At 45.0% G+C, this 25,983-nt stretch overlaps 1 protein-coding gene across 8 annotated transcripts in view; it reads right to left on the bottom strand.

Annotated features, from left to right (window-relative positions):
* The window catches only part of DLGAP4 (DLG associated protein 4), a 554,791-nt gene that overhangs the window by 32,786 nt on the left and 496,022 nt on the right, over nt 1-25,983 (bottom strand). For all 8 annotated transcript variants that reach the window (XM_086932203.1, XM_086932206.1, XM_086932205.1 and 5 more), the window contains 2 exons: nt 12,474-12,562; nt 9,719-10,128 (listed from right to left, as the gene is read on the bottom strand). In XM_086932203.1, the coding sequence (XP_086788329.1) occupies nt 9,719-10,128; nt 12,474-12,562 (499 nt within the window). The remainder of the gene's footprint in view (nt 1-9,718; nt 10,129-12,473; nt 12,563-25,983) is intronic.

Here is a 25,983-nt window from a genome sequence, read left to right as displayed (position 1 = left end):
AATCGTCCAGGTATGGAAACACTTGAATAGCTTGTTTCCTGAGAAAAGCTGCCACCGGAGCTAGAACCTTTGTGAAGATCCGCGGGGCGGACTGGAGACCAAATGGCAGTACCTTGAATTGAAAGTGACTCTTGCCCACTGTAAATCGCAGATATTGCCTGTGAGCTGGATGAATAGGAACGTGGAAGTAGGCGTCCTCCAAATCCAGGGTCGCCATACAATCCCCCGGATTGAGCAGACGAAGGATGTCCTGAAGAGTGACCATCCTGAAGGACAATTTCACGAGATAAGTGTTGAGCTGCCGTAGATCTAAAATTGGACGCCACTTGTCCTTTGTCTTCCGAACCAGGAAGAACCTGGAATAGAACCCTTTCCCCTTCTGCGAAAGGGGTACAGGCTCTACCGCCCCCTTGGTGAAAAGTTGGTGGGCTTCGAGATGAAGGAGCCTGAGATGTTTTGGAGGGAAGGCATCCGGCGCTCTTGTTGGAGGAAGGTCTTGAAACTCCAATGTGTGTCCTTCTCTGACAATCTGGAGGACCCACTGATCCGATGTAATAATCATCCAGTTGTGTAGGCAATGGGAAATCCTGCCCCCCACAGATGTGAATGAGGGAACAGGAACAGTGGAAAGAGCCACCTGGCCGCTATTGTTTCCTGGTGTTGTCTCTCCTCTGCTGCCCCTGACGTCCTTTAGGCTGCTGGCGAGAGAAAGAACCCCTTTGAGAGTATTGTGTCTTATACGTCTGGCTGGACTGAGATCCAGAAGAGTAGCGATTTTGATTTCCTCCACGATAAGAAGAAAAACCTCTACCTCTAGCTCCCTGAAAGGCACCTTACGATACTGCAATGTACCCAAGGACTTCGCTGTATCCGTGTCCTTTTTGATGCCCTGCAGGGCCTCATCGACGTGCTTGCCAAACAGCATCTCACCGTCGTATGGGAGATCCAAGATCTTATTCTGCACCTCCTGCCTGAACCATGTGGCCTTTAACCACCCTTGGCGTCGCAGAACCGCCGAGCCGGCTAGTGCTCGGAATGCGGTGGTCGCAATATCCATTGCCACATCAATGACCTCCGAAGAGGCCCGTTCCCCTTCGAGCAAAATCTTCTTCACCTCCTCCTTAGACGAATCCTGCAGCTCGTCTACAAATGGAGCCAGGTCGCACCACATTTGTCGATCATAGCGTCCCAGAATCGCTAAAGCATTGGCTGCCCTAACCAGGAGACTGGCCATAGTTGAAAACCTCTTGCCCACATTGTCTAGGCGCCTGCCTTCCTTATCCGGCGGTGTAGTCATCGGCGTAGAAGGATTCTTGGATTTGCTCTGGGCCGCCTGCGAAATGACCGAATCCGGTTTCGGTTGGCCAAGTAAACATGCCGGACTGCCATCCGGTGCCTTGTACTTCTTTTCTAGTCTCGGAAGCACCGGGAGGACTGTGGCCGGATTATGCATAGCCTTCAAGCCCTCAGACCAGACATGCTCAATGATTGGAATGGACCTCACTGACTTTCTGAATGGTTCTTTAAAGTCATATAAAAAGCAATCCGATTGAACTGTGGTCACTGGGAGACCAAATCTTTTGGATGCCCTGTCCATCAGGTTGTGAAATCCTCCAACGTCCGCTGGAGGCGAAGTAATATTATCCGGGTCGGTGTTGTCCGGATCTATAGGGTCAGCAGTATTCCATGGCGCCTGTTGATCCTGATCAGGATCCACCTGCTGGTCTGCATCTGAAGATGCAGCGTCATCATCATCAGTATCTTGCACCTGTACCACCTCTTGAGGGCGCACATCCAGCGCAGTGGCACGCTCTCTTGGAGGCAAAGAATGGTCTGCCACAGGACGTAATGTCTGAGGCGGAGGTGTCTGGGGGCGCACTTGTTGGGCTTCTGGAGGTGCCGGGAAACGTTGCTTGTAGTCCCGCAACATAAGTTGTAAATCCGTCACTAAAGTGGATGGTATTGCCACCATACCTTCAGGTAACTGACGCATAGGCTGTTGTGGATGAACGTGCCTGGTAGAAGTGCGTTCCTCCTCATAATAATGCTCTGGAGCATAGTGCTGTCGTTCCAGCTGCTCCTCTTCAGAGCTAAATTCCTGCACCTTAACCTGGAGGTCAGAAGGGCTATAGGCCTGCCCAAATTCACTGAAAGTCTCTTCCTCAGAGTCATCTTCCAATAGAAGGCTAGGAGGTAATTTCTGAACCTGGCGAGGAGACGTCATCTCTGGCGTGATCTGTTTCCTTTTCCGCGAAAAAACATGTTTTTCTGAAATTTCCCTCGTCGACGAGGCCGTCGTCGACGAGGCCGTCGTCGACGAGGCCGTCGTCGACGGGAAGGTCTTTTGAGTCTGTGTCGACAGTGGAAGTGTAGACGTAGATACTGTCTTCGTCGCCGAGGAAAGCGTCGTCGACGAGGTGAAGCTCATCGTCGACGATGGTGGTATCGTCGACGGGACCGTCGACGAGCTCGTCGTCATCAACATGGCAACCGGCATCGTCGACATCGTCGTCGTCGAAGTCGTTCTCGTCGACGACACCGCCGTCGACGGCAGCTTTGTAGACATTGTCGTCGACGTGGAGATGGTCACCCTCGTCGACGACGAGCAGGATTCCGGAGCCTTGAAAACAGTCGACGGTGTAGGCGTCGACACAGCCGTCGTCGACGAGCCCGTCGACGAGGCAACCCTGGTAGAGCTGTCCTTTTTAACACTCGTAGACGACGTACCTGGGAGCTTAGTCGTCGACGATTTCTGCTTCTTGTCTGAAGCGACCTCTTGAGCCGGGGTTGAAGGTTTCTTGACCCCACGATCTTTCTCTGAGGAAGGTGAAGAGACTGTAGAAGCCTTTCTCACCTTTTTTGAGGCCTGTTGATCCTCAGGCTTACCCTGCCTCTCCTTTTCACCTCGGTGAGGAGATTTTTGGGCAGCCGGCCTGTCAGACCTGTCAGAGGTCCCCGGTAAGGCCTTGTGAAGGGACTCGTCTGAAGCAGAAAGGGGGGACCTACCCCTTTTCAGAGACCTTCTGGATGACACCATAGACGAGGAGCCCTCACTGTCCGAAGAGACAATCTATTTCCGGTCCTTAATCTTCTGAAGCCATGTGAGGAGACGTCCTTCCCTGTCCCTCAAGGTCTTGGCTGAGAAGGATCTGCAAATCGGACAGCCTGTTGGTTTATGGTCCGGATACAAACAGTAGATACAATTCTCATGTTTGTCCTCGACAAACAACCTCTTTTTAGAGCAGGTGGCACAGGCTCTAAAAAGGGCTTTCCTCTCCGACATGCTGAGAAAAAATCCAAGTAGTTGAAGAAAAAACTGAAGAAAACTGAGCAGAGCTCAATGGAGACTCCCTTGCACAACGTGCGGTAGAAAATCTGAGGCTCTGAGCTTCTCTCAGGAAGGTTCTATGGGGTGAGGCTGCTCTGATTGGCTGCTGCAGAAATTTGGTCTCTTTTACAAAAAGAGGTGGATAAGCTACAAAATGAGATGAGGCCTAGGCCTATTTTTCACTTTGTGCTTACTACTATGGTTTTTTACTATTTACCGAGGCTCCCATTCCGACGACGGGGAATGATACAAAGCATGTGAATCTATGAAAGTTCCAATACTGGGGCAAAATCTGATCAGCCCGAACCTCTGAGGAGAACATTTTGGAGGGTGCTGTCGCCTGATTGGCTGTAGTTTGGACTGTATATAAATGACTTGGACGAGTCATGCAAGTGGAAGACTTTTTCCTATTAACTTCTGGCTATTTTACTTCCTGGTTCTAATCTACCTAGGATATACCTATGTTATCCATATGTATTGCTATTTTTATGTACCGTGGGACTTCGACTCAGACGACCGGGAATGATTCAGGCATGCGAATCTATGAAAGATACCCCAATACTGGAGAATAATAGTTTCTTAATAAAACGTTTCCCAGGCAAAGTGATAGGAGAAGGCAGGAAAAAAAAACATTTGACTAATTTCTCGGCTTTAAAACCCAGCCCACTTTTATTGCTTTCAAAGCTGAAACTGGATACATTTAATAATAACCTGCGAGTGCTGTGCCACACAGAAATGGAACTCGAGACTGCTACCTTAGTTACAAACTCAAGTATAGGGTGCTGGAACAGAGCAAGTAGATGCATACAGCACATGGCAAATTGGTGTGTTTTTAGGTCTCGCATGAGATAGCACATGCTGTTGCGGCCTTCTGTTAGCTTCCCTGGGCTTAGGTACATAAACTTAGAAATTCTCACCGTCCTCTGAAGACTGGCAAATGTTGCTTTATAATGACACAAACAAATGAGTGGAAGCCAGCATCTTATACTTCTGCAGCAACAGAAATTGTTAAAGTACATGTCTAAAGGAGGCAGAGTTGTTGTCTCTTTTTCCTTATAAGAAATAGGGGCACATTCATGCCCTCTTTCGTGTCATTGGACTGGTTAGGCTTCTCCAAAAAGTAGGAGCGAGTTCTACTGCACAGGTGGCCTAGTTGGCAGGGGCGGTGGAGGTTGTAGCTACCACTGGAGGGGACCTCTGCAAAAGTGATTACATGGGTCCTGTGGTGGCAGTGGAGAGAATGGGTGGGAAGTCATCTGAATATCTTGGCCTCGTCTGAGGCTTGGTCAGTGGGTTTGTCCTGCCTTCCCAATACCTGGACTGAACTGTGGACTGCTTCATGGAAGGAAAATGCTACTTACCAGTATGCATCTGTTCTTGAACCATGGAGAAATCAGACACCCAGACCCAAACCAACTGAATTTGGCGATCTGGCTCCTGAAGTCTTAGAGTTTGGTTATCCAAACCTACCACCAGACTGTATGAACATCATTAAAGAGGCTAGGAAACCCACTACCAGAACGTGTTATGCCGCTAAATGGAAAAGATTTGCAATATATTGCAAGAATAATCACATCAATCCCCTGGATGCTTCCATCCAAAATATCATTTGTTACCTTTTACATCTACAAAGGTCTAATTTGGCATATTCTTCCATACGCCTGCACCTTGCAGCAATTGCAGCCTATTTACAAAACAGGCAACATCTGTCTCTCTTCAGAGTACCTGCAATCAAAGCATTCATGGAAGGATTAAAAAGAATAATCCCACCAAGATTGCAACCTTCTCCCGTGTGGAACCTGAATCTTGTCCTTAACCCCTTCCATGCTCATGACGAGCTCAGCTCGTCATGAGGCACAGTGGAGCTGTGCTGATGACGAGCTGAACTCGTCATGAACAATGGAATTCATCATAAAATAGCACAGGAGGGGAAAATGCACAGCAGCGATGTGGTTAAAAGACTAATGGGGCCCCCTTTCGAGCCTCTACATAAATGTAAACTGCAATTCCTAAAATGGAAAACAGCTTTCCTTGTTGCCATTACCTCTCTCAGAAGAGTAAGTGAGATACAAGCGTTCACTATACAAGAACCATTTTTTCAAATACATCCTAACAAAGTGGTTCTTAGCTCTAATCCAAAATTTATTCCAAAGGTCATCACTTCTTTTCACCTAAATCAATCCGTAGAGTTACCTGTGTTTTTCCAAAACCCAGACTCTGTAGTGGAAAGGGCTTTACACACATTAGATGTTAAAAGGGCTCCTTTATACTATATAGATAGAACTAAATCCTTTCGAAAGACAAAACAACTGTTTGTATCTTTCTCTCCTCCACACAAAGGCAATCCCATCTCAAAAGGTGGGATTGCAAGGTAGATTGTAAAGTGTATACAAATATGCTATATTAAAGCTAAACCTACATCAACAGTTCGTCCTAGAGCGCACTCCACTCGCAAACTAGGAGCCTCTATGGCTTTCTTAGGGAACACACCCCTAGAGGACATATGCAAGGCAGCAACATGGTCAACACCACACACCTTCACAAAAAACTATTGTGTTGATGTGCAAGCCAAGCAGCAAGCTGCTGTAGGCCAGGCTGTCCTTAGAACTCTTTTTCAAACTACTGCAACAGATACAGGTGACCACCGCTAAGGGGGACACTGCTGCACAATCTATGCATAGTGTACAATCTGCAGCTCATATGCCTCGAACAGAAAATGCTAATTACCAGTATGCATCTGTTCTTGGCATATAGAGCTGCAGAGTTGTACACGCCCTCCCGCCTCCCCGGGACTTGTATCCATTCCAGTTTTTCATCTTACTTAGATGCACATGCATGGACATCCTTTTTTTCTTTACTTCTACTAACTCCATTATTTTCCATCTTGGCGAAAAACAATCTAAGGATGGAGCCGATGCCCATGCGCAGTATTGTCCAAGGGCGGGGTCACCTATCTTGTGACTACAAAGACTTCTTCCAATTCAACAACCTGCAATCATCCGAGCCCAACACCAGGTGGCAATCTAATGCATAGTGTACAATATGCAGCTCATATGCCTCAAACACTAAGTTCCAGTCTGATAGTTTTAAGCAAAATTGCCCCGTAGCCTTGAAAGACAAGGCCTTTGCAATATGGAAGAGGGTATTAAGTCTCAGCGGTAGCACTTGGATGAATATCATGTAGTTGAAAGTGACTAAGGTCACGCTGTACTGCTGGAGATTCACATCAGTCTGAAAACTGAACAGATTTGTCCTATCAAAGGTGAGGTTATTGACTTACTCCTCTGACTCAGGCTTATAATTTGAGGATGTAAACCTAAATGTTGATTGCCTTAGTATTGATAGACTGGATTTCATAGCCATGGTGCCAGCATAGATGAATTCCCGGGTCATCTGCAGTTTGTGTACCGCAGGTTCCCTACCCAGGTTGAAGATCATGTTGTACTCTTCCTCAGCCTAGCCTTGGAGCCACAGAGAGTTCCTGGTGAACTTGTGTCACATATAAAGCTTATATGGCACAATAGCTTAGAGATTCCAGTAGTTCAGCCAGACAACACATTGCCAAGTCTTCCACTTTTAAGTTTATTAATCGCAGGAATAGAGGTGGGTTTACTTACTTTTTGGTACGGCAGGTCTCAGGTGTCAGAGTGGTCACCAAAGAATATATGACCCGAGATGTTAGCACAACAGGAGCTGGTTCCTAGCAGTGCTTCCACTTTTGCTTCTCCTCCTGTTTTTGAGGGGCCGGAGGGAAGACTGATGGTGTACCTTGAATTCCGTCGATCAGTTCTTTTTGCATTTGTCGCCCCTAAGTGGGACGGCTATGCCTAGAGGTGGGTCCCATACTCTCCATGCCACTGGAGTCAAGCTAGCCTAGCTGACGATAAGCGATAGCCCAAATCCGGTCCCAGAATGCTTGTTTACAGTCCAGGGAATACCTGGCCTGGCAGTTCGGGCTGAACTGTTTCCATGGGGAGCAGGGTCATGGATGATTTACATATGGATGGGTCCAAACAGGAATGACATGGGGAGCAAAAAAGGTTTAGGCTCAGATCTCTGCACTGGAGGAGAATGTGTGACATTGTTTAGCATTCCGTCCATCAATTGTTCTTTTCAAAACCGGGAGTGGAAAAACTCATTCACTTGGAGGCCTTCAGCTCATTCACTGTGTGGCAATTTCCTTCTACTGCCAGTGGGACTCTAATACGAAGAAGGAGAGTCAGGAGATGGGGTTTACTTATGCTAAGCCTGTTAAATACACCCAAGCTCAGCAAGAGCCAGGCTTGAGAAGCATTTTCAGAGTAATAAGAGAAAAATGAGAGTTAAATACCCCGACCCACACCCAGGAAAGCAAGAGGAGGACTTGCTTAACCTACTGGTGGAACAGACTGCAGCATCATGCCCAGAAGAGAATGGCTCGATGCCATAGAGCAAAAATGGATTAGAACCTATGCACCCATATTGCAATGTCTCCGAAGCCAGCTATGTTTTGGGGTCACTGAAAGGTCTGTAGTCGCCAGATGTTTGACTCCCCTTCCCCAACCACGACAACAGGATAGGTCTGCAAAATTTTGTATGTTGGCACAGGAGAAAAATGTTTCCCCCCAATCAAGCATATTGCAGTTCCCTAGAGTAATTTCCACTGAACTTGGTATGGGTCTTGCTGGCATGACGATACTTGGCATTGCACTAAGTGGATGAGACTTGCTACTCATTTACTCCCTCTTCTTCCTAAGGAGAAACTCCAACACCTCCTGCAATATCAGAGCCCTTGCTTTATAAGCAAGCCATCCACTTCTTGGTGGATCTCATTATAATGGTGGCACACAGAGTTCATGCTTGCATGGATGCCGGTTTTGTGGGTAAGACCAAAAAGGTTTCTTCTGGTCAGATGCTGAAGACATTTAGTGACACAAAGCCCATAAAAAAGTCGTAGCGTGGTACCATTATCTACCAAAGTTTAAGGAAGATGACGAAGGAGGAAAAAAAAGCAAACTAAAAAAGTGAATATAAATAAAATAAGATTGTGATCAAGGGATTAGGCCAGAGCACAGAAGTTGCCGACTGCGCCGGAAACGGGTTTGATAACATTCAGCAGAAAAAAGGAATTTGAGATTTTGTAGATTATCTTTAGGTTAACAAGCCTGATTTCAGTTTCATTTCTCTGTTCTTGAGGTTTAGCTGTATACAACAGCAGGCACCGTCCTTGCCTTTACACATGGTATAAGGCAACTGCTCATGTCACCAACTACCATTCTTGCCCGTTTGGCATCTCTTAACTTATCTGACAGCATCCCCGCATTGCACATATTGCTATATGATTTCTGGTAAACTAGTGCTGCTGCCTATATTTTAGGTATGATTACCATTATCATCTCTCACACCTTCTCTGCCATGCAACATGCGCCCCAAGAGAAGATAACACCTCTGGTGATTTCACACACAACACTAAAACACTTCACACGTAAGATGTAAAACAATGAAATGCTCCTAGCATATGTGGTACCCGCCCGAAAATGTGCTATGGCGCATACTTTGGGGAATGTGACACTATATAAAAGCTAAATTATAGTTTATAGAGCTGGAATCGAATTTGCAGTATTATTTTATGGAGTTAAAAAAATCCAAAAGAGTTTCAAATTAAATACTAGATTCGGATAATAAATTTTCTTCCAAATGATATGCTGTAGATATTTAACCTAAATGCTGATAAGGTGTGAGGAGTTGAGCTGGAGGAGGTATTAAGCTTACTTATGATAACAAAAGCCCACAGAGTGCAAACAATTGTTTCTCTATGCACATACGTATGTATGTACGACTACATTTTAATAGTGCAATAAATGGAGCAAACCGTGCCTGGGAGCTGACCAGAAGGCTGGTGGACATTCAGGAATATAGTTTAGATGTAAATAAATGGAGCACCAAACTTAGCGGAGAACAAAATTGCAATCTACTTATTTTTAAACTAATACAATCACTTGGCTAATGTGACCGGGAACAATATCAACACAAAAAAAGAACTTCATACCACCCACAAGACAACCAATGTCACCCAGTACAACCTGCTTTGGTTTCAATTAAATTTACACAGCAGGTTCTAGATCAATGTCAATGTGTCAAGTTGCTGCATCCTCCAATCCCAAACCAAGACTCAAGATCCAGAACAATTATTAACTGCTCCTCATTTCAGGAAGTCATTCGAATACATTAATAGGGACATCTTCCAGTCAGTCAGTGTTGTTCAGTGACTACACCCTACACATTACTTTCCTACCCATATCCATAAACTCTCAGCTTTCCTCAATGCCCTGAAGTCCCAAAACTCCTCACCACAGGCACCCCCCTTCATTTGTCTCCACCTTCATTCCTCTCCTTGATCAATAAACTTACCTTCTTCGCACATATTGTTCTCTTTGCTTTCCTTGTCCATTTGCCGGCACCATCCTTCTAACCTTTCGGTCTCCGCCTGTAGCAGTTTCAAGAACCAGTGCCCGTCTCGGCCACAAGCCCCTGTTTGCGTGGGCTCGGCTGACGAGTTTGTGGAAGACTCCAGCCAGGGATCGGGTGGTGGAAGAGAGGCAGTCTCAAGGGCTGGGTCGATGCTGTCTCCATGGGAGAGATTTTTTCGGAGAAGGGGAGCTTTGGGAGGCAGCCTGCTGCCAGGGTCGTTAACGGCATTGTGTCTTGGCAGTGGGCAGTCGCAAAGGCTTTTGTCCGAGGATTTGCAACTAGAGTTACTCAGCTCTTGCGTGTCCGAGTCGGTCTCCTGTTTGGACGTCATGCTGCTAGAGCGGCTGTTTCTGAGTGGGAGACAGTAAGAGGAGCTTGTTATAACTCACTCCCTCATTCACACAGGTTGACAATGTCACAAGGAAAAGTCTCACATTTTGTTCCACTAACCAAAGACACCATCATAATAGTATGAATCCCTGAAATCCTCACTAAATATTTTCACAGAGCGAACAGAGGGCCTTGCTTCCTTGCAACTATCTGCTGGTGTGACTGATTTTCACCGAGTTACAGAGAACCACAAACACTTAGAGCTCCTCACAAGTCACATGGGACATGCACAGAACATTTATGCTTTCTCCAGAACATAAATCTTCACTTGAACCGAGAGATAATGCTGGGCTGCAGACTCTTCATAACCGTCTCTTCCTGGGACACATTTGCACCAGGCAGAGTACAGAACATGCCTTATTATGAGACTCCACATAACAAGGAAAATCCTATATGCCCACAGGTAATAAAAGCTGCACAAAAATTAATGTGGGACTTATTCAAAAGTCCTTGGGTATGAGGGCTCTCTCATCTACTTATTAAATATCAACTCAATTGAGTGGAAACATTACTACAGAAAACACAGTGCGGGAAAAAGTAAACATTTCCATTATGCATGTATTGTATTGTATTTATACATTTACAAAATGGTGCATCATATGTAATATGTAGTGCAGACGAGACAGTGCTCATATGGTAGTGATATTTACAACAAGTAACACACAATGACACTATACAATTCCCAATGTTTATATGATCTCTGTGGCTCAGAAAGGCATAGGGGAGTACAAATAAATACAAAATCCCTTCTTATTAGATTTAGATGTCAACCAATTGGGGCGGGGGGTGTCGACATTTCGAATCCAACTATCATGTCACCTTTATATGGGTTGGATAATCTCAATCGCCTATATCCACTAATTAGCTCAGAGTCTTGTGGTACAGAAAGTTGCGACGCAGTCTAAACTGTCTCGTAAACTGGTGAGTAATTCAGTGCAGAACCCTGTGATCCTCACGATATCCTGCTGCCACATTGACTATTACAGATTAATTTGAACTTCCTTTGTCTTTCTGAGCCAAATAGATCATACAACCATTGGGAATTGTATAGTGTACTACTTGTTGTAAATATAATCACCATGCGAGCACTGTGTGGTCTGCTCTACACATTCACATTTTTCACACCATTTCGTATATGTATGAAAACAAAACATTTGTGAGGGAAATTCTTACTTGCTTTCTGTAGTAATGTTTCCACTCAATCAAGTTGATACTGAATGATGTTAAGTAGAGGAGTGAGCCATCATACCTGCGGATGAACTCAACTTTTGAATTAGCCCCAAGTGACATTTTGTGCAGATTTATTGGGAGACTTCACCATCCAGTTAGAGAACTTCGCCAGGTTTAGGGAAGAAAACACAACCTTATGACGCCTCTGTAAATTATGTATCATGGAAAATGCACTATTTGCTGCAACATTCCTTTCTTTCCACTTTAGAGTACAGCAAAATAAAGGAAACTATGTGTCTGGTAAACAAAATTAAAAGATACATTCCCCCTTGGTTACAAATCCTTCTCTTAGATATTGAGAAAGTATCCGCTAGCAACTCCTTCTTTGCCCCACCCCTCTTGCTCCTATCCATGATGGCAGACACTAGAGCTTAACCCATCCTGCGCCTACAACCCAACTGCCCATCATTGCTACAGGATAATGCAACCCTTTGTAATTACATAACCCATAACTGAATATCTGAACCTAGCGATTGAGTGTGTGCCTTATTTTAGCCAACGTGCCTCCCGCTAATTATACATCAATATTACGGCACAGGGAAAACTTTTATTTTTACCCTTATATCGGTCTGTATACTACAATTGTGAAAAGGGCATGCCTTTTTGCTTACAGTGTCAACATGGCTTAATTCCTGAGGTTATTTGCTTTTGTAAAAATATATGGGACAAATGCCAAGATTGTCATTCAAAAAAACAGAAGAAAAAAATTAACAGCAGAAACCTATCGTCAATTCAAATAGCTGGGCTGCTCCAGTCGTTGGTTGGCTACTTCTGGGTGGAACTGGGTGGTGAGGTCTTATGCGTCAAAAATGGAGGTGGTTTAGCATTCTAAGGCAACACAGGACCTTCTTTTGGCAACACCCGGGATAATAGTGAAGTGCAGACACCTTGAGAATCATGTTATCATTAGGTTACCTTCATGTGAAGCAGACCTCTTTCCCAACACAACACAATGATGCCCGATGGAATGGTCTATTTTGGGGAAAACCAACAAACCTATTTATGACAGTTCCCTTCAAGGCCCAGGAGACAGCAAACGGCATACCAAAAAAATACTAGCTAAAGGTTCACTCACCGCCACCCGTCTTCCACCTGGACACCAATCGACTGGAAGGTAGCAGGTGGAGGCAGTTCTGGGATTGGCACTGCCTGAATGCAGTCAACCTAAAGATACAAAGACAAACTGTATGAGAACGAGCAAGCTAAAAAAATATATATATATATATATTATTTAGAAGTGATGGTACTTGTGGAGATGGAGTAAATACTATCATCTGTAACTATCCGTTGTAGTGTACTTATTTCTGCCACGTGGGAAGCAATCACACATGGTTGACAACACCTCATTTCCTCAATACAACAGAGTACTGTTTATATACGTAGCTAATGAGAATCCCACAAACCGCATTCACACTCCAAACCCGATCTGGCCCTACAGCAACTTGGCATAAACAAGCAAGAACAAGTCCATATTGATGCCAGAAAAGAACGAACTGGCAATTGTGATGGAGTCATTTGCCTGCCCACGCACGCTGCAGTCTGTTTCCCAACAACATGCCTGTATGGACTCCCTTTGATTCCGTTACACATTCAGTGGGAGGGTTCTCACTGAAGCGTCCCGTTGCATGGCAGCGGATCGGACTGCAGTTGAAGGGCTGCTTACTGCATGCATGGCCCTACTCTAGAGGGCGGTAGCTGGAAGGCTTTCAAGAAAGATGCCTCCATTAACTCTATGGCTATGGCTGCGAGACCAAGCACCCAATATGCTCTTCCTTCAGAATCTAATGACAACGTGGGGGCAAGAGAAGTGGGCAGGGAAGCAATGGAGGGGGGAGGAAATAAAAAAAATGCAAAGGTGAGTAAAACAATGCACACGTTTGGGTGGATGGGTAGAAGGAGCAACATGGATCATGAGGGGGACCACATTTGTGAGGAAAAGCAGCACCTGAGAGAGAGCGATGAAACACATTCATTCTCATGGATTGCTCAAAGAAAAAGGAACAAAAATACAAAGGAGAGTAAAACAATGTACGCGTTTGGGTGGAGGGGTAGAAGAAGTAACATGGATCGTGAGAAGGACCAAATTTGTGAGGAAAAGCAGCTCCTGAGAGAGAGCAATGAAACATTCATTCTCATGGACTGCTCAAAGAAAAAGGAAAAAAAGAATGAGTCCCCGAATATAAATGGGAATGACGGAAATCATCCCGTCAAAAAGATGGTAAAGGAGCTCTGCTCCAGTGGAGGGACAAACACAAGAAGTAGTAGTAAACCCTTTGAACAAGAAGCAAGCAAATGAGATTGGCAACTAAGTAAGCCAATGTCAAGCAGTGGGCAGGCCCAAAGCTATCTAAGTTTCAGTAGTCATCCCAGTGCCTTTTGACAACAGACTGCTAAAAAGTGTGTGGTGACAAGACCTTAACAGGACAATGAATGTATGACAAAGAATTGAATGACAAACAAGTTTAACTTTACTATGTAAAGCATTGCCGTATGCACTGCACTGGAATGTGGAAGGATGCATTCAAAGGGCTACCTGAATAGGTAAAAGATAAATACGCTTCTACGGTGGAGCCAAAGTCTAGTCTACATATATGTTGAAGTATTGGTAACAAAAGGTCGCCCACAAAGAAGTGCTGTCTAGCCAGATCTACAAATTATGCTCGGTGAGATTAACAGCTGTAAACCTTTTACCCGGCAACAGGTGTGACCCACGTATATTAGCAAACCTAGTACAATTAAGGATTATAGAAAAGTTGCCATCAGCCATTTTAGTCACTGCCCTATCTACAACTCTCAGACAGGGCTCCCCTATTACAGCTCACAGGTTACGTGGCCCACAATATTGTGTGTCTATGTTCAAATGCAGTCTTTTGTTCAGAAAAACTGCAAACCTATCCTTTTCTGCCAACATTCTGGACAGAAAAGTTTGCTATCAAGTGTAGGAGAAGAAAAGAAAATAAGCAATTAGAACTGTTTGAAGAAGACAATCGGAAGCAGCCTGAGACGTTTGCTGACACCAGTGCCTCTGAAAGGCGAAGGGGTGGGTAAAACTGAGGCCCAGACAGTCATTGCTGCATGAGCTGTCCGCCAAGCTACCTAGAAGAGTAAAGTAATCCCCGAGCTGTCAGAGACGAGGCTGGTGTTTTTTTTTTATCTTAACCATTGAAGTGGTTTGGCAACCTTTCATCAGCAAAACCTTTTTACGCACATTGCCTCGGAGTAGCTGCAACACAACCTTTCCTCTCTCCTTGCAAATCGTTTTAATTCTACATTAAGTGCAATAAAGAGACACTCCTCGATACTGATTTTTAAGAGACTGTCCCATAAAGACCGACTTGTGTAAAATAATACGCAGTATAGCTGCTCAACACAAAGGACAACTCACGTTTGAACAGCTTAAAAAGCAAAACAATGCCTTATAGTGAAAATAACTATTATGTAATGGCCTTATTTATGCCAGTTTCAGCTAGGCCTTGAAGAGGAATGCTCTACAAAAGGATACGGGGGGCTAGCTTTTGGATCTGGAATCCTAAGCACCATCAGGACAACAGAAGCACATATCTGACCTCCGAATGTAGTAAAATAGTAGTATGGGTCTATGATATCGGGGCCTAAATATACTGTAATATATAGCCTCATAGGAGTCAAAAACTGAAAATCCACATCGAATTTGCGATATTTTTGTAAAATATATTTAGGTCACGGTATACAATAGTTCTATTCTGAGACATAACCACCATAGTCTTGCAATATGAGGGTTAAGCATGTGATGTGTGAAAGACACAGAAATTAAGGCTGGAAAGGCAAAATGGATCAGGCAGTCCATATACCTAGATTTCTTGTCTCAGCCTGCAGAGCAAGACTGCAAAAACCGCCAAGGTGGTTGAATGGTATGTGTGTGTGTGTGTGTATATATATATATATATATATATATATATATATATATATATATATATATATATATATATACACACACATATACACACATACATACACACTTTATAAAAAAAAAATCATTGACGCTATAGACTAATCTACAACAAGCTGACAGTCTCTCCTCTGTAAAACAAACCCCCTATTGTATTTAAATTGCAGAATAGACATCGGGAAATTCCGCAAAGAGCACCAGGAATTCAGGAAGGGAAAAAGAATTTAGGACCCAATTCTTAAAATGTTATTTTGACATGAGAACTCAGTCACATGTCCTTTAAACCGGTGTAATTGGGGTAGGGGATTAGTGAAAAGGTATTCAGGACAAATAAGCTGTTGAAAAGGGACAGGTGTGTTTTTCGGGGATAATACAGAACAAATGCTCACTGAATCGTGCGTTTTAAATCTTGGTTCTATAATAGTGTTCGAGATTCACAGGCGAGATATCATCGGATATGAACTTATATTATAGAGAAATATATTTCATAACATAATCAATTTTTAACGTGTAATACACCGAGTTTGAACGTTCACAGAACATTTGCGAAAACATGCGGTTAAAAAAATTGCTATGGTAGCCTAAGTTGCATACAGGGTGTTCAGTCAAACAGGGTTGAGGTGCTCAAACCCCATGCTATGGACTGGACCACGAAAAGGCCTCATTTCAGAAAGGGACATCATTTTTGGGTAAAGGCACACAGTAGCAGTTTCATAGACAATCCTTAGATCGCATCGGGCAAATTAGTTGAAAGAAATTAGAGTAAGTCATTTTTTTTATTTCTAGGACACTTGCATTTTCAGTGCTCTTGTGCAAGTTTGTTCGCAGAAATTCAATACAAATTTTGTGAGCTTGGAAAAAAGGTCTACTATTTTTAAATTTGGAAAAAAAACATATCGTTAAAAACTAGAAAACAATATACTCGAGTGTTGTTCCTGAAATATCGTACAACAAAAAATGTAAAAGCAGTGCCAAGTATCCAGTTGGTAGAAGCCAACAAGAGACGATAAACCGTGGAATAGGAAGCGTTTTAAAATCGTTCCTTCATGTGGATTTTTGTTTTAGAAGGAACAGAAACTAGGATTAACACAAACCAGGAGGAAGTGGCCGAGCTACACGTTTTTTTCCCCCCTGAAGTTACCCTCTCTGTTTATGAACGGAGCCCCGCTAGTATGGGAGGTCAAAAGAGAGAGAAGGTGACAGACTATGAAGAGAAAGGAAAGGTGAGGAAGGAGAGAGTGCGAAGAGGACGGAGTATGCTGACAAGGGAGACAGTAAGGTACAACAAATAGTTTGATGTAGATAAAGGGGAGAGCAGCAGCGTATTTTATACAAAAGGAGAGCATATTGGGGTTGTCTTCTGCTGAGAAAAAGAAGAGGAAATAATTTTTGAAGTATAACATTTTAAGGTTCCTTTTCTAAAATTAGGGTGGATTGTGCATTTTATACGGTCCTTTTCGTGTAGCTTAACATTTAGTCTAACGAGCTGGAAAACATTTACATAGAACAGGGTCACACACAAACAGATATATTTACATAGAACTATAGAGCTCCCTAGCCCTCTTTTCTGGCCAGCTATCAAGCCTCAACTTTGATATCTGAATCTACACGACTTTAAAGATGGAACCCCATCATATGAAGACATGAACTGAAGGAAACAAAATGCAATGAGGAGGTGCTAATGCTTGGTTATAAAACCTCTGGGTGCCAGTCCAATCTCTTGATAGCTAGGTTTTGAGTCTGAAGATGCAATGCTACAGAAGAGCATTCCTGGCATTTGCATGGTCAATAACTAGTCTCCAAGTGTGTGTTTGTGTCTAGCAATACAAGTAAAGGACCTTCTAAAGATCAGCGTGGATGTACCCTACATCTAAACCAATGCTTTCAAAAATCTGAGATTTTCTGAGCAACACACATAGAACTTGAACAGACTTTACACAAGAGAACCATGTCAGTGGCACCAAGAGTATAATGTTAGATGGACAGGCAGTTCACTTACCGTGCAGCGATTCCTTTATATAAGGCACACATAGCATGATTTCTCAAAGGGCCAACCTTACTAATAAACAAGCTCTGGCATAACCAATAGGTCCCACCTTTAGGACCTTTTAAGTGCTTAGCCATGCAGCACATATATACACAGGAGGAAGGACACTGACAGCGATAGGGGTGGGGGGGGGGGGGAGGGAGGGAGAGAGCAGGAGGCAGAGAAAAATAAGGCATGACAGAGGAAGAAAGAGGAGAGGAAAAGAAAGGGACCGAGTGACGGAAATAAATATAGACCGAAGAGTACAAGAGATCAGAGAGAACGAAGGCTAGCCAAAGACAAACTAAGGAATAAAAGGCAAAAGAGAATTGGAGAAACAAAGAAGTAAATATAGGGCGGCGAAAAGAAACAAGAGCATAAAAAAATACACAGCACGAAAGGGAGAGTCAAACAAATAAGAACTGTGGAAGAGAAGGGTGAATGAATGAACACAAACAACTGAAAGAAAGGCGAAATGAAGGATTTGTGCGGAGGATAAAAAGGAAAGAAAGAATTACGCAAATATGTATAGTCCGAGGGACAAAAAAGAAGGAATGAGAGACGAAGAACATGAATAGTGTGGGGATAAATATGAAATAAGGAAATAAAGAAAGAGACGAAAAGAAGGAATAGAATGGGGACAAAAAGGAAGTCAAAAGGAAGGAATAGTGCAGGCAATAAGAAGGAAGGAGGTAGGGATATGAACAATTGTTACTTACCTGTAAACAGGTGGTTCTCCAGTATTGGTGTCTTTCATAGATTCACATGCTTGAATATTCCCCGTCGTCGGAGTGGGAGTCCCACGGTAAATAAAATAGCAATAAATGCTAAATATATAATAATATATAATAAATATATATATACATAATAAGGAAAAACCCAAAAAATGCATACAATAACCATCTGGTACCTAACCAAGAGTTTCCACATAGGAATGCATGGGGAAAAAGAAGTTCCAATGCAGCCTATCCTTGTCATTATGTTAGTCCAAACTGCAGCCAATCAGGCGCCAGCAGCCCTCTAGAACCTTCTCCTCAGAGCTCAAGCCCTCAGATTTTCGTAGCACAAGAGTGACCACAGAGTCTATGAGGAGAAGCGAGCCTCTGAGGGGAGGATGGGAGGGTCGCATGTGAATCTATGAAAGACACCAATACTGGAGAACCACCTGTTTACAGGTAAGTAACAATTGTTCTTCTCCAGTATTAGGGGTGTCTTTCATAGATTCACATGCTTGAATATAGAATAGTAAGCAGTCCGTATCCGAACACAAAGTTTCCAGGATGCAATGTATACACAAAAGGTTGGAATCAACAGGTGTAAACCCATGCCATAGAAGTTATAAAACTATATGTATACATAGAGAAGACATGCATAAGACTGGAAACCATAGGAGGAGGGTAGAACAGAGGCTCACCTTATTGAAAAAGATTACGGAGCACAGCTTGTCCCACTGCGGTATCCCCTTCAGCCATGGCACCCAGGTTGTAGTGCTTCGTGAACGTGTGCCTGCTGGACCACGTGGCAGCTCTGCAAATCTGATGCAATGGAACTCCGGCAAAGAGTGCAGTCGAAGAGGCCACAGACCTGGTAGAGTGGGCTCTTACTCTAGACTGTAAAGGCTTTCCCGCTTTCTGATGGCAGAAAGCAATCGCCGAAGCCACCCAGCGGGCTACTGTAGGTTTGGTGACTGGTCGCCCTTTTTGAAAACGGCCATAGGCCACGAAGAGCTGATCCGATTTTCGGAACTGGGCTGTTCTGCTGATGTAGAACTTTAAACATCTTTTAATGTCCAAAGAGTGCAGGCGTTGTTCCGCAGGTGATTGCGGATTGGCAAAGAAAGACTTCAGTATAACAGGTTCATTAATATGGAAGTCTGACGGCACTTTTGGAAGGAAAGTAGGGTTAGTGCGTAAAAGCACAGAATCCGGTTTGAACTGTAGAAATGGTTGTTTAATCGTGAAAGCATGCATATCACTCACTCGACGTGAGGACGTCAGAGCAAGTAAAAGCGCAACCTTCCAGGTGACATACTTGAGGTCTGCGCTATGGATTGGTTCAAACGGAGCAGTCATTAATTGTGACAAAACAATGTTGAGGCGCCACTCTGGAGGAGGACGCCGAACTGGAGGAAAAGTCCGAAGAAGTCCTTTGAAGAATTGACGTATCAATCTGGATGAGCATAAGGAGGCGGAGCCATCATGGCGGAAGCGTGATATTGCCGCCAGAAAAACTCTTAACGTAGCATGTGACAAACCCGACTGAGCCAGATGGAGAAAGAAAGGGAGGAGCTCAGCGGGCGTGGCACGCAAAGGATGTACTCCGGCGTCTGCACACCAGTGGCAAAAGCGTTTCCATTTCAACTTATAGGTTTTTATAGTTGATGGAGCCCTGGCCTGAGCGAGGATGTTACGACACTCCTGAGGGATGCTTAGATGTGCAAATTCACAGTGCTCAGGTTCCAGGCTGACAAGCTCAGGGAAGAGGGGTCCGGATGGTAGATTTGACCCCTGTTCATGGAGAGAAGATCCATTCGAGGATGAAGAAGAATGGGTTTGCATTGAGACAGGAGTAGCAGCTCTGAGAACCACGCCTGTCGTGGCCACCTGGGAGCAATCAGAAGGATGTGGCAAGGCTCTCTCCGCATCTTCCAAAGTACGCGTGGCACTAGAGGAATCGGAGGAAAAGCGTAGGCGAAGAGATTCGACCAATCCATCAAAAGGGCATTGCCTTGGGACCCTTTGTGGGGATGCCAGCTTGCGTAAGCGGGGCATTTGCGGTTCTCTGGAGTCGCAAAGAGGTCGATTGCAGGGAATCCCCAACGGTGAAAGACCATATCGAGTGTTGGCTGGTGGAGTTCCCACTCGTGGTTGGATGATCGGGATCTGCTGAGGGAATCCGCCAGGAGGTTGGACAACCCCGGAAGATGTACTGCAGTGATTTGGATTTGATGATTGATGGACCAGTCCCAAATCGCCTCTGCCAGGCGGGATAACACCGGAGACTTCGTTCCGCCCTGCTTGTTTATATAATGCATACAGGTCGTGTTGTCCGTTTGTATGAGAACTGACTCTCCCTGCAGCACTGGTTGAAATGATTTCAGGGCCAGAAAGATAGCCATAAGCTCCAACTTGTTGATGTGCCAGGACTTTTGATGGACAGTCCATTTCCCTTTCACGGACAGGTCTTGGAGGTGAGCTCCCCAGCCCTCCAGGGAGGCATCCGTCGTCAGTGTTAGATCTGGGGTGTTGGACAGAAAAGATGTGCCTGCTGCTAGCTGGTGTGGTTGTGCCCACCATTTGAGCGCCTTCTTCATGGGAATGGTGATGGAGACCTGATCGTTGAAGGAACCGGTGACTTGACGCCACTGCTTGTCCAGAGCCTGTTGTATAGGTCGTGCTCGAAGTCGGCAATGAGGGACAAGAGCGATGCATGACGAAGCCATCCCTAGAAAAGACTTCAACAAGCGGACTGAAACGCACTTCTTTGCGAGAAGTAGCGAAACTAGCCGGAGGATCCTCTGTTGACGTTCCTGGGAGACAAATGCTTTGGCCAGGTTGGTGTCCAGCGTTGCTCCTAGGAAATCTTTGCAAGTTGTTGGCTGCAATTGAGATTTCTCCAGATTGATGGACAGACCCAAGGAACGGAACACTGTCTGGCAGATTGCTGTATGGTGTAGAAGTTGTGCGCGGGATTGTGATTTCAGGAGGCAGTCGTCGAGATATGGGAATATCTGTATGCCTTGGAGACGAAGAAAAGCCATGACCGGAGCCAACATTTTTGTAAAGACTCGGGGGGCTGAACGGAGGCCAAATGGAAGGACCCTGAATTGGAAATGAAGGTGTCCCACCTTGAAGCGCAGGAATTTGCGATGAGCCGCTAGAATTGGGACATGGAAGTAGGCGTCCCGGAGATCGATGGTAGTCATGAAATCTCCGACTGAGAGCAAACGCAAGATCTCTGTAAGCGTGAGCATACGGAAGGTCTGGTCCTTGAGATAATGATTGAGTGCTCTCAAGTCCAGTATTGGTCTCCATTCTCCGTTCTTTTTGATGACGAGGAAAAAACGGGAATAAAACCCCTTCCCTCTCTGCGACTTTGGCACAACTTCCACCGCACCTTTTTGAAGGAGAAGGCGAACCTGATGAAATAGTTCTTTGAGGTGCGGAGGTGGTGGTCCGGAAGGTGGCGTTGGAGGAGGTACCTCGACAAATTCCAATGCATGGCCTCTCTTCACAATGTCGAGTGCCCAACGGTCCGTAGTAATGGAGGACCATTGAGAACCAAACAGAGAGATTTGACCTCCAATTCTTCGTTCGACAGAGGAGTCATTGACGTTTGTTGGATTGTCCTCTGAAATTAGACTTCCCTCTGTAAGTTCTGGCAGGCTGCTGACGGGAAGACTGCTGGCGGTTACCGGTGTAACGCTGGTTACCTTGGTTGAAGGACCGGTATTGACTGCTTCCTCCACGAAAAGTGGACGTAGTGCCACGTCCTCGAGCACCCCGAAAGGGCTGCTTCTTAAACTGAAGGGTACCCAAAGCACGTGCAGTGTCCGTGTCCTTTTTAATAGATTGTAGCGCTTCATCAATATGCGCTCCAAATAATGACTCGCCGTCAAATGGCATATCTAGGATTCGTGCTTGAACTTCCTGCCGAAACGAAGTTGAGCGTAACCAACCCTGGCGACGCAGGACGGCCGCTCCAGCGAGCTGGCGAAAACCTGTGCAGGCTACATCCACTGCACAATCTATAAGTTCTTCTGCCGTCCTTTCTCCTTCTTGCAGAATCTTCTGTGCTTCTGCCTTGGAAGCATCTGGGAGTAACGCTACGTAGGCGGCCATGTCAGCCCAAGCCTGACGGTCATAACGGCCTAGAATGGCCATTGCGTTAGCTACTCGAACTGTTGTAGAGGACATGGAGGAAAATTTTCGCCCAATAGCATCCAGGCGACGGCCCTCACGGTCCGGAGGAGCAGTGATTGTAGACGCCGGATTCTTTGAACCCCGTTGAGCTGCCTGCGTGACGACAGAGTCGGGCTTAGGTTGACCTGTAAGGCATGCTGGAGATCCTATAGGAGCTTTGTATTTCTTTTCTAACCTTGGCAGCTGTGCTGGTAGAGAGTTTGGCGTCTTCATTATTTTCTCCCCTTCAGACCAGATGAAGTCTATAATCGGGACTGTGTGGATCTGTTTCAAGGGCTGGTTTTTGAAATCGTATAGGAAGCAATCTTCCTCTCGGTGTGCTCGTGGCAGTTTGAATCGCTGTGCTGCCCTATCCATTAACTGGTGGAAGCCTGCGATGTCTACTGGAGGAGAATCCGCTGCAGGCACCTGAGAAGGAGATGGTGTTTGAGCACGATAGTCATCCCACTCCGCCAAATGTTCCTCCCCATCCTCATCTACTTCAGAAACTTCACCATCTTCACGCTCTGGAGGATTCTCGTCATCATCATCCTCTGGATAGATGGTAGTATGAACACGAACTGATGTAATTCGGTGACCAGGGACAGGCGACGCTGGTTGAGGAGGAGCCAGAACCGGGTTAGAAACTGGATTTATTACTGATGGGACCGTTGTAACCTGTGGCGTTGGTGGGAAACGCCGATTGTAGTCTTCCAACATACTTTGGAGGTTAGATATCATGGAGATAGGCAACATCGCCGTTGGAACTTGAGTGTGAGTCGTTTGATGTTGGCCATAAACATCTTCCTCGTCGTTACTGAAGTCTTGGCACTTAATATTTAGATCCGAAAGACTGTGAGCTTGGTCATCAGACTCTTGATCAGAATCAGTCGCAAACAGCGGAGATGGAGGATTAATCATCTCTTGCTCTGTAAGAGTCTCGAACTGTGGCTTGCTGGACTGCAAGGGCAATAGAGGCATTGTAGCAAAAGAAGAGGCCGGCGTCGAAATTGTGTCCTGCGTACGCGTCGACGGCATGACAACAATTGACTTTTGCGATGGGATCGGCTTGGATGCCATCGTCGACGAGGAGACCGTCGACGGAGCAGTCTTCATTGGTATTGATGGAGTCATCGTCGACGGAACCTTGACTTTCAATGTCTTCGTCGACGGAGCCATCGTCGACGGAGTCATCGTCGACGGAGCCATCGTCGACGGAGCCATCGTCGACGGAGTCATCGTCGACGGAGCGGTCGTCGACGGAACGGTCGTCGACGGAGCGGTCGTCGACGGAACAGATGGAACAGGTCCCTTCGTCGACGGGATAGCCATCGACGGTGCGCTCGTCGACGAGAGCGTAGACGGAGTCAAAGCCTTCACAACTCTAGTCGACGACGACCGGGTCGTCGACGAGTGAGCTTTTTTCGTCGTTGAAGACGAAATAGGAATCACAGAAGACACAGTCTTAGAGCTGAGAACCACTCTCATCGACGATGAAGACGTCGACGCTAGAGCCGACGACGATCCAGAGGCCAGCGTCGTTGTGACTGTCGTCGTCGATTTGGAACCAGAGACAGCCATTCTCGTCGACGGAGTAGAAACCACCGTCGTCGACGGCAAATCCGTTTTCCTCACAGAAAAACTGGACTTTGAAGCAGAAAGAGCCTGAGAGCTTTGTCTCGTGGGCCCAGACGTGGTAGGCAAAGGTGAAGACACCGCAGGGGTCATTGTGAGGGAAACTTTCCTCTTTTTAAGAAATGGCGAAGGCACCTCCTGCACACTACCACGTTTAGAAGCTGCTTTAGAACGGCCTGACCCAAGACTTTCAGCGTCAGAAATTAAATTATCTTTGTCTTTAAGCCTCTGAAGCCAGACAAGTAAACGGCCTTCTCTGTCCTTTTGAGTTTTCTCTGAGAATTTTCTACAGAGTTTACAGGTACCCACTTCATGGTCCGGATAAAGGCAGTAAATACACTTACTGTGTGGGTCATCATGAAATAATCTCAGCTTTCCACATGAGGAACAAGCTCTGAAGAGAGACTTCTTACTTGAAGACATTTTGGAAGAAACTGGAACACTTGAAGAAAGAAAACTGAGCAGAGCTCAGGGAGACTCCCTTACACACGACGTGCGGTAGAAAATCTGAGGGCTTGAGCTCTGAGGAGAAGGTTCTAGAGGGCTGCTGGCGCCTGATTGGCTGCAGTTTGGACTAACATAATGACAAGGATAGGCTGCATTGGAACTTCTTTTTCCCCATGCATTCCTATGTGGAAACTCTTGGTTAGGTACCAGATGGTTATTGTATGCATTTTTTGGGTTTTTCCTTATTATGTATATATATATTTATTATATATTATTATATATTTAGCATTTATTGCTATTTTATTTACCGTGGGACTCCCACTCCGACGACGGGGAATATTCAAGCATGTGAATCTATGAAAGACACCCCTAATACTGGAGAAAAGTAGAGTATAAGGGGAGATGGTTGAGTGAAAAGGAGTGATGAGCAGGCACAAAGGGAAAGGAGCCAGGTGTATTGAATGGGAAACATTACGAGCAGCGATAACATGGACAGATGAACAGATTAATAGTGTGAGAGCGAAGGTAGTAATGAATGTGGAAAATTAGAAAAAAATGCTAAAGAAACAAGCATTTGCAATGCAATAGGTCTCGCATTAGGAAAGTTTGAGTTATTGGTTATTGTAAATGATTTTTTTTTTTAACACCTGGATGCTGCCCCGATTTCCCTCCCGTGCTGAACATTCCTTAACTGGGTGTGGTCGTGACGGAACCATTCCGTCATCAGCACAGCTCAACCGTGACTGATGACGGAATGGTTCCGTCACAAGCATCGAAGGGGTTAATTTATGTGTTTGTTTTGAAAATAGCGAAATTAATAGCTTTGTCATTTACAATGCCAATACTTCTAATTTTAGCAAATGTGACACCTATAGCATTTGTAATGCAATATGTGATGTATTTACGTGACTTAGATGTATTGATATTACAAATAACAATGGCTTCTAATTTATTTTAATAATTAATACTTAAAGAAAATGTATTGTAATTTATAATCGCAATAGCTTAAACTTTCTCAAAGAAATTTTGTGAAGATTATGTTTGGTTTATTTTATTGTGACGCAAAACCAAGTACAGAAGTGAAATATTAACATCTTTTTTGTGACATTTGTAATAAAGTTTGAAACATTGAGAGAACATTTTTGAACCAGTTGTTGTTGAATGGTTGCACAGATTGATGCTGTGGTGGCGCTGAGTGATGTGGTGGCGCTGAGTGATGTAGTGGCGACGAGTGATGCTGTGGCGTTTAGTGATGCTTTGATAGTGCATAGTGATGTTGTGGTGCCCCTGAGTAATGCTGTGGTGGTGCTGAGTGATGCTGTGGTGATGCCATAGATGGAATGAGTGTGATAGATCGAGTGAGGGCGATAGATAGAGGGAGGGCGATAGATAGAGCGAGGGAGCTAAATAGAGTGAGTACGATAGATAGCTAGATAAATAGAGTGAGATAGATAGATAGATAGATAGATAGATAGATAGATAGATAGAGAGAGTGGCAGAATATAAGCCCCCACTGACCCCGTAGTTTGCAAGTGGGGGGGGGGGTCAAATTTAGTTAAGCCACTGCAGGGAGCAGGATGAGGTGGTGTTTTAAAAGCAGGGGGGCTTGTTTAAAACCATGTTGGCAAGCGGGTCAGGGGTTGGTGTG

The sequence above is a fragment of the Lissotriton vulgaris genome, chromosome 7 (genome assembly GCF_964263255.1).
Source record: "Lissotriton vulgaris chromosome 7, aLisVul1.2, whole genome shotgun sequence".
NCBI lineage: Eukaryota > Metazoa > Chordata > Amphibia > Caudata > Salamandridae > Lissotriton > Lissotriton vulgaris.
The sequence above is the reverse complement of the archived record's forward strand: the minus strand, read 5'-3'. Positions and strand labels throughout refer to the sequence as shown.